At 40.2% G+C, this 10,017-nt stretch overlaps 1 protein-coding gene across 14 annotated transcripts in view; it reads right to left on the bottom strand.

Annotated features, from left to right (window-relative positions):
* Nucleotides 1-1,558: 1,558 nt before the first annotated feature.
* Eph (Eph receptor tyrosine kinase) overlaps nucleotides 1,559-10,017 on the bottom strand; it is a 352,202-nt gene continuing 343,743 nt past the window's right edge. For 13 of the 14 annotated variants that reach the window (XM_075889164.1, XM_075889169.1, XM_075889157.1 and 10 more), the window contains 3 exons: nucleotides 8,879-9,073; nucleotides 8,287-8,429; nucleotides 1,559-6,011 (listed from right to left, as the gene is read on the bottom strand). In XM_075889164.1, the coding sequence (XP_075745279.1) occupies nucleotides 5,744-6,011; nucleotides 8,287-8,429; nucleotides 8,879-9,073 (606 nt within the window). In that variant the 3' untranslated portion in view covers nucleotides 1,559-5,743. Of the gene's footprint in view, nucleotides 6,012-8,282; nucleotides 8,430-8,878; nucleotides 9,074-10,017 lie in introns of those variants that run through there. The other variant, XM_075889171.1, reaches the window with a different exon arrangement.

The raw sequence follows: 10,017 nt of genomic DNA, 5'->3' as shown, positions 1-10,017 counted from the left end.
TACAAAGTGCCCGTTAATTTTTTACTCCCGAATAACGACGATAGTGGGCTATAAAGGGTTCAGCCACAGTAAAGATTTGAGGTAATATGAGCGAAAAATTGTTGGAGCTGGCCCGACTATATTGTCAGTGGTTAAAAAAAAAAACTGCATTTTCTCTCAGTTGTAGTTCAACAAAAACTGAACGACCAGCTTTCTTGCAAGTAAGTGCTTACTACATATTTGAAGTGTATCCGAGCTGCCCTTCTTTTCGGTGCAGTACTGCGGAAAAGCTATCTTGTAGTGAATAAAGAGAGCTTCCATCCCGATGTACTAGAAGTAGGCTTGTGCAAATAATAAATTTGAAGTTCGAGGTGAATAGTGATTTTGGGTGAATAATTTCACATAAAATTTGATTAGTATATATGACATAGGGAAAAATGGGCATATTTGTCATGACACTACTAACTTGCACAATATGTTTTTTTCATTGAAGCAAGGCCTGTGCAAATGCCATTACAAAAGGACTTCTTTTCGGGCGAGTTTGTGCCTAACTTGCTTAGGTGCGGATGACTGAGGTGCAAAAAACATTGTGAAAAAAAAATACCGAGAATATCACCTGTGGATGTGAATCATGCTTTGCGCAAGCATTGACTCTAGGCAAGAGCAGCAAGCAAACAGCTAAAGAGCTATTGGAAGCATTCTTTATCAAAAAGAAAGGGTCCAATTGTATGAGTGACACATCTATAACATTGTATTCGACAGAAATGTGCTTCCTGGATAGCTTGTTGTCATGATCATGTCGCTGCGCATCATTTGTTGGCTGTTCACGCATGCGCAAAAATGTCTTTTTCCTGTGCGGTTCCTAGACTTTCATTAAACAGTTGGTAGTCAGCGCTGCTCTTTCTTCTCTTCTGCTCCTCCCTTTTTCACGATAAGTTTTTTGCGCCTCAGTCATCAGTACCTAAGCAAATGCCATTCCTATTGGTTGAATGGAGGTACAACCAACTATGAATCATAGTGGCATTTGAATTTTGCTAAAATGCAACTGATAGCCTGCAAAATATGTTACATTTTAAAATGTACCATACTTAAAAGAATGTAAGCCTGTATAACAAGCTTCTTGAAGTTAAAAAAGTTATGAATTGATGCGAGAGCAACCTGTTGATTTAACCGTAAGGTGGGGCTTTGCAGCAATGCAAATTTCCTCTGAATAGATGTTTTCACAGTTTCCCACTGCTTTCTTGCAGCGAAACCACCTTTACAACAAATTACATGCAGATTAATGTACATTTCGATACGCGTTTATGCAACTTACACCTCTCCATTGTAGGGAAACCACTTTTACAAGAAATGTCATGCACACATACATGCGTTACATACATCTACTCGTTCGTTTGAAATACTTTGTAATTTTCATCAATTTAAATATGAATCGAAGCGAATTCAAATACAGCAACATTCGTTCAAATATTTGCACAAGCCTAACTAGGAGGCAGAACTGACCACGTTAACAAGCAAGTGGCAGAAAAAGAAACCAAATGTTCATGCAGGGTGCTGCTGAAAAATAAACAAAACAACATTAGCATAAAAATTAATTTTATTAATGAAAGAATTTCATAGTGTCCCATGGGGCGCAATTATATTCGTATATGCGTCAAAATGTACAGACCGGGAGCACAGATGTATTTTGTTTTGTTTACACGAAACGTATGTCCAAAGGATAGCCACACACTGCCTTTGTGCAGTTTCGTGTAACATAGACGACCTGCGCACCAACATTTTCATAACTTAATTGTGATGCGAAAGACTGGAAAGGGCACGATTCTTTCGCGCGACAACCAAGGGAGTAAGAAAAAAGCACATCCCTTAAGGCTTCAGAGAGAAAAACAAAAACGGAAATGCGCTTGGCGACACAAGAAATTCATGTTCATACCTAGAGAAACTGAAACTCGCGACAGAAATTTAAAACGAAGGGTCTATAACAGTGACGACAAGCTGCCTGCCTCACAATCGAGTCCATGGCGGCAGCTATAAAAGACAATCACAAGCGCCAGTACATTGCAGCAAGGCAGTATGCGAACAAAAGTGTGTGACTAGGCGTGCTCACGACCGCACAATGCTGCGTAGGCTGGGCGAAATCGTTGCACGCTTTTCTTTCTTTCATTTCGCGATGCACAAATACTTTGAAAAAAAAAACAAAAAAAAAACGGGATATGCACTCACAATAAATGAACACCCACAAAGGGAAAAACAATATGGTACGCGACGCCAAAATAAAAAGAAATTCACAAGAGAAAACAGCCCTATGTATTTACTCCATCGTCAATGTGTCACGCAGAAAGTTTTGACTAACAGCCACAGACACAGAACAAACAACAACACAAAAAAAACATGTACAGACATAGATTTTCGCCAACATGCTTCGTCACTGATCAGACGATGATGAGGACTTATTATAATACATAAGAGTATTCCTCTTAAAACACATTTCCTCAATGTCTGCCTCTACTGTCTCACAAGCTTCTCATTTCTCATTTTCGTATTTATATTACACCTCTCTCACACTTACAGCAAGCTTACGCTGTCCTAAGCTCAAAATAAATAACTTCCAACTCATAGCACTTCAAGATGTTTGCGGTGCGTTCTATACTTTTTGTTTGAACACTCAGGTTAATCATCTTCAGCACAAAAGAAACAGAAAAAAAGAGTGAGAAAGAGATGGTGTGGCAGTTGCTAACTGCAAAATAAATAAATGTACACTACTTCCCCACTACCATGTGTCTCATTTGTTGGGCTACAATATAATGCCAGCAACTGTGAAGCCCTCGCATTGTTTTTGTGATTGAAACAGGCTACCTTATTGCTGCTTCTCACTTGCTCACTGAAGAGCTTAGAATCAAGCGAAAACCTAAGAAAAAGCATTGCTGAACCAAGCAAAATAGCAGAAAAAATGACAGTACGGGAAAATGAAAATTAGGAACAGAAATGGCCACAATGGCACATTGGCTGCCATAAGTCGTGTAAGCCGATTACTGTTCACATTCAGTAAGCGTTGCTCATCGAGCAATCAATTACAACCCTGTTAACCAGTGAATATTTAACAATTGTCCTATGTGCGAGCTATGTGCAGTTATTACTATTATTTATGTTGGACCAAAACCATTTCTTTAGAATGACATGACAAGGAGGCATTTGTAAATGGCACAGCGCATTTAAAACAGGTAATGCATCACGAATATGCTTACAATGTAGTAGCCATGTCACACTGGAACTTTACGGCTGATTATGTTTCAGCACTGCATATATCAACCTGCAAAACATTTTGCTTCCTTAATCGTAATGGGTCTCAATGATGTGTAACCTATCAATTACTTCCATGAAAGATGTTTCTTCAAGTTAATTTTGATTACCTGACATGTGCTGCATGAACATTAGGCACTGGAAAAGAAACAGGTCAGGGAGAGCCCATGTCAATTTATGTAAATCTCATATTCCATTTTGCGAACTTTCACGTTTCCCTACATGACAACACACTTACAAGCTACAATTAAGCCAGTCGCTCCGACAGCTTCAATGCTGGTGCATCTGCACAAATTCTAGTCTTTATACATTGAGCGTCCAGGATTTTCAGACAAAATCTCGGGACTGCTGAAACCTCTTGCACACATGGCAACTTTTGCTTTTGTAGACAGGGAACAACTATAAAAAAATGAAAACCTGGACTGCTAAAAGCTTGACACTGCCACTTCAATAAGTTGTCGTAGTATGCATAAGCTGGGAAAGTGAATTGTCGCTTAACTGTTTAAGTAAACAAACCACCATGGTTTAATCTGGTGATGTGTCGACGAACAAGAACGTACGACTCGTAGTCCAGGATGGCTTGGCATAACTATTCTGCAGTGTTGTGGTACAGCTAAACACGCTGAGAGCAAATTCTGTTTATAAAACCTCCCTTAAAAAAAAAAAAGAGTTAATGAAGAGTTGCGGACATTTCATTTGCAGCAGCCTGTTGTCTAGTACACTCAGTCTTTCAAACATGGCAGCATTGGTTCGTTGAGCAATGGCATACAAGAGACCCAACAGGGAGGCGTACATGTTCACAAGAGAAACAAGTACGACTGAAGTCCTAAAGACGTCGTCGTGGCAATGTCAATGGGCAGAAAACACATACAATGACTGACAGCCCCAGGAGACATGACTTTGCATATAGTAATATGAAGCACCTATTGAGTAGTGATGGCACACCTACAGGAGGGAAGTCAGGTAAGCGGAAACAATAGCATGTAGCTTCAGCATGCCTACAAACAGACTACTATTGCCAGAAAGAAATAAAAAAAAAACATTTCATGAATGCTTTTGTTCTGTATAAGCTGGCAACATTATTATGAGCAAAGAAAGAGGAAAAAAAATTAGACAGCTTAACAATATTAAAAGAAAATGTATGACCAGTGAAACGTTTTTTTGTTGCTTTGATATGCAATAATAAAAAGGTAGTCTGCATACGGACAACTTTCTCATTGTCAACAAACCAAGATAAAGTACAACTTTCACAAATTCGCACAGATTTTTCTGCCATAAAATAAAGTAGTTCAATGCAGTAAGCTGCAATGAGAAAAGACATAAGCTTTACTCGAAAAAACAATTGTTCAGACTCAAAAGTGCCCGCACTGACACAATTTAACAAACACCAACTCATCAGGGCTCTCGAGAGGCAGGTGATATGAAGAGAAGAAAACAACCTTTAGGAATTCCCCCCCACTGCCGACAAACATGAAACGATGCGAGCACACGGGGGTGTCATCTGGAGCGGGGAAAGTTGGCATGATATGCAGGCTTGTCCGGGAGGAGCACACTTGAGACGAGTTTGTTTGCCTCAAATGTTCCACTCATCTCTTGCGCTGATATGTTGTAAGAGTTCCAGCTATGTACACACTCACACATGCGCACACACAAGCTTCGGCTTCAACTGTGCCCATCACTTCCGCAGTTTCCAAAACAAGATGTGGCAGCTGACCGCAGCATTGTAGATGCACGCTCATTGCGACAAGTTGCATAGCGAGTAGTCTGCTGCCACCACACGGCGCTGCGTGCTTCGACGATTTGTCCACTCACCACAAGGCTCAACGCGCACTTGCGTCACACCAGCTGGCATTGCAATCCTATAGTTCACCTAGGCCCGATGTAGTTGGTCCAGCTTTGCCCACACCAACTGCAGCGAAAGTTGCCAACTCAAGCTAGCAGCTGATGGAAGTGCTCGGATCAGTGAGAGAATCTCGATCCTTCAAAATTCTTGGGGCAGCATGATTATGCAGCTGAACAGATATCACCTTCTGCCATGACGCAGATAAGATCAGAACCTTTTGCAGCACTCAAAGCTGGTAAACCTTTGCCAACTAGGCCACATGCAGCCAGGGCATACCGGCCCCAACATTGTCCATTTCTGTTGTCTGGGAGACCGTTTTGCCTTATTTTTAACAAAGCTGGATAGGTGCAGAAAACAAGAATGCAGTAGCAGCAATAATGACAATCCAGGGAATCATGCCCATGGTTTCGTATAACGAGTTCCCGTCCATAGAACCTGCTAGTTTAGTATGTGCCTGGAATGAGCTAGCAAGTGTGGGAGCCTCTCCCACGTGGTGGGATTGTTCCGTTGGGTCACCGCCGCTGTTGCTGCCTCCCCATTTTCCAGCACCGCCTCCAGTTCCATTTTTTAAGTTAAGGAAGCAGATGCCACGAGATCAAGTCAACGAGCAGTCCCGTGTGCCTAGACGACGCACCCATCAGACATGGTGGCGTTTATCTGTGCCCTCAGGGTCTGCACACTGTTCATGATCTTCTTCTGGTGGCCCACAAGCACAACACCAAGCGCGGCCAAGTCCTTGAGCGTGAGCCGCGACACAGCCTCCATCGTGGTGAAGCCGCTCCTCTGGAAGCTCTCATGGTAGCGCGCCATTTTGATGCTGCACAGCCACTCCTCGACAGTCTTGAACTGTGTCATGTCGGGAGCGTTAGGATCCAGTGGGTTCTGGTGCCTGCATTTGAATGACCAAAAATTAGAGAGGAACCGTTTTCATAACTGCAAAAAAATAGGTGTCTGTAGGATGCTTAAGCAGTGTAAATGTCAATAACAGCTTTGTTTCAGGTAACTGTAACAGAAAGGACAGGAAAAGTAGAAGGAGATGAGAGGGACAACAAAGAAATAACAACACAATCAAGACAGTTAGATATGCAATGTTAAGTGTGCAACGTGCATTGTTTGAAACTATTTCAGATGTGCCAAACGTACATGCATGCGATGTGTTTATTTTGAGATGCTAATATAATATTAATATCTAGACTTGTGTGAATATCCGAATGCTTAGAATAATACAACGAACATTACTGTATTTGAATTCACTTCAATTCAAATTTAAATTGCGGAAAACTTTAAGGTACATATTTGAAATGAACGAATGGATGTAAACTAGTCTGTATGTAACTGCCACAAATGTGCTTTCACTGCAGCAAAGAAATGTTTAACCATGAAATAATCCAGTTAATTGTATATTAATATGCATGTATCCAATGTGAAGGTGGTCTCACTGCAGTGAAAACACTTATATATAAAAAATAAATCTGAGCCGCCACAAAGCCCCACGTCAAGGTTAAATGAACATATTACTTTTGCACCAATTCATCATTTTTTTTATTTTAAAAGCATGTTATCCCCGCATATATGCTCTAAGTATCGCAAATTTTAGAGGTTAACTTATTTTCCATATGCTCTATTATCGTAATATTTAAAGGTTAACCTAATTTATATATGCTCCAAGTATAGTAAATTTTCAAGGTTAACCAATTTTATAGGTTGTCAGAGGCATTTTACCAAAAGTCAGATCCTGTCCCCATCCAAACTAGTTCCCACTTCCTTTGATCCAATATAAGAATGGCATTTGCACAGGCTTTGTTTTAATTTTTAAAAAGTACTGAGCACGTTAGTCAAGTCATGACTAATATGACAATTTGTCTTCACAATATGCGATATATACTATTTGAATTTGATTCAAATTTATTCAACCGAAATTTCTCTTTGAACCTAAAATCCACTATTTGCACAAGCCTACTATAATCTATACCAGAGACAGCAGGCTTTTAAAATAGTATTTGAGGAGGACTATTACATATTTCATACAATATGTAAACACACTTTATATAATAGATGGGTTCCAGGGAGAGTCAGACCTGAATTGATTAGCAATGGGAAAACTAGCCCAGTGCTAATCAATTTGCCAAATTTACGGATGAGCTGCAGTGGCAGGAGGGCCACCGGTCCTCATTCTGGTACCCGTGTTTAGGCAAGAGGGCTTATCATCGGCACGTAACTGCTATGCAATAGGCACACACGCATGAGAATACCGTTTACTAAGCTTTTGCGAATATTTGAGTACTTCAAATGTCTGAACGAATATTAACATATTCAAATCTGTTTCTACTTGAATTTAAGTTGGTGGAAATTTTTCAAAATGAACGAAGAGATGTATATCGGTCCGCATGTAACCCCCTATAGAGATGGTTTCACTGCAATGGAGGAATGCTATACCGTGAGTACACCTTTCTAAAAAAAAAATGCGTACTGCCGAGAAGCCTCATTTCAAAGTTCCATAAACATATACCCTCCAATTGTTTCTTTATTTCTAAGTTCAAAAAATGGTTATGCAGGCTTAAATGCTCTAAATATAATAAATTTTAAAATGCTACATATTTGACAGGTTATCACTTGCACTCTGCCGAAGGCAAAATCCTGCTACCATTCGAAGTTATTTCATTTTCTTTCAATAAAAAAAAAAAACACTTGCACACGCTTTGTTTCAATTAAAAAAAAATCTGTACCAATTACTTGGGTCATGAAAAAATGCCTATATTTTTTTCTTATATATGTGATATAGACTATTCGAATAAGATTTGAAGTTATTCGAACCAAACAGCTATCCACTTCACATTCGCTTGCAACCTGAAATCCACAATTTGCACTACACGTAACCAATGCTCACAAGCTGGGTTACGTGTAGAGTATGCGAGATTCCACCTCTGTAGTAGCTTCTTTCCCCTTTCCATTATTTTGATTTTAATGTACGTCAAACACCTTGTCACAGTGTCAGCTTGACTGGCCAAAACACGCATTTGTAAATCTGCACATCCCTTACAAGCTCCTTAATGCAGATAATCTGGATGTAATTCTGTATTTAGGAGATAACATTAAGAGAGAATTACACGTGGATTTCTTGCAACAGACGCCCAACTAAGGAAGAAAAAAAGATAAATGCTCACCTGTTCTGAGCAATTTTTCGTAGACTTTCAGGGCATCGTATGAGCTTGTCTAGCGTTTTCACAATGGTGCTGAACTGAGGCCTATGTGACCGATCTTTCTGCCAACAGTCTAGCATCAGCTGGTGAACCGCCTCCGAACAATCCTGCAATGAGTGCGACACCAAATGAGAAATACTGGAAAAAAAAGTAGCTGTGACGAATTAGTAGTCAAGAGTGGCCGAATAAAAGAAGGCTCAATCTTGAATTAGCAACTGGACTTGTCCTCGTCAGCGACAGATTAGGCCAATAGTTAATGTAACCTAACCAATCCCTGCTGAATGACAGCTAAGCTTTTGTAAATTTATTCATTCGAAGCAACTTGCACCCGTTCAATAACAGTAGCGTTGGGCTAGGCATTAGCACTACTACTCATTATGGTGAAGGAATTAGGTTATTACTACGCATTAATGAGGCATTTAGTAAATGAATAAAGGCTTAACATTAGTGCATAAAGAATACATGAGCAGCCTACTGCAATTCTCTCGTCCACTCTCTTACAAGCATTCATAAACATTAACAGACATAATTGCACCAAATGGACGTCAAAACTGACCATGGGGGCAGGAAGTCTGTATCCTCGCTCAATGCTCTTGATGACTTCCTGGTTTGACCAGTTCCAGTAAGGTCGTTCACCATACGACATCACTTCCCAGCAGACAATGCCGAAGCTCCAGACGTCACTCGCTGACGTGAACTTGCGGAATGCTATGGCTTCAGGTGCTGTCCATCGTACAGGTATCTTGCCTCCCTGTACATGAACAGGAGAAAAGACGCAAGAGGTTACTTCAGTTTGAATGCCATATGGTACAATACCACAAGCGCTACTACACAGCCACGAATCTAGACTACACATTTCACAGTGCCAGTTTGCAATGCCATCTTGCCATACCATGTCTCGCAGCGAAGTGTCGCAGCAACACACTAACATATTGATGAAGCAACCAGCAATACATGCTATATGTGTTCAAAAGCGTTGCCAATAGATGGCACAAGCCCACTACAAAAATATAAAATTTGTCGCTTGTATGAAACGACATATCAAGCTTGCACATGCTTTTCCTTTGTGAAGAGATGTGAACAATATGTGATCAGTGCACACAAAAAATTTTCAATACTCTCTTTAGCTTTGACACTAGCTATCACTCAAGTAAATACAGTCGCTTTTCTTGAGAGTTTCTCAAAAAAAGAAGCTGTGGTGACTGAAGTATTCTCCATGCTAGACTGTTTCAAACTTGCTAAACTTTTTACTTTCAAGCTTTCAGGACTTCAAGGGACACTAAAGACAAACAACTGCACTCGGAAAAGTTTAATGCCATACGTTTCACTATCATCAGTTTATTATTAGGGAAGAAAATCAAGGTTGAAGTTTCCTTTTTAAACTTCGCACCAAAATCTCCATGCGTGATGTCAAACCATTTCAGAATTATTTTTTTTTATTTCCGTGACATAGACTCGACGAAACATTCTGAAACTTTGTACGCCAATTCTATGGCTTCCACAAATGACAATGTACTTCATGTTCATCGATAAGAAGATATAAAGGATCCAGTAGATGCTGATTGATTGATATGTGGGGTTTAACGTCCCAAAACCACTTTATGATTATGAGAGACGCCGTAGTGGAGGGCTCCGGAAATTTCGACCACCTGGGGTTCTTTAACGTGCACCCAAATCTGAGCACACGGGCCTACA

The sequence above is a fragment of the Rhipicephalus microplus genome, chromosome 3, assembly GCF_043290135.1.
Source record: "Rhipicephalus microplus isolate Deutch F79 chromosome 3, USDA_Rmic, whole genome shotgun sequence".
Lineage (NCBI taxonomy): Eukaryota > Metazoa > Arthropoda > Arachnida > Ixodida > Ixodidae > Rhipicephalus > Rhipicephalus microplus.
This window is presented reverse-complemented; position numbering and strand designations above follow the sequence as displayed.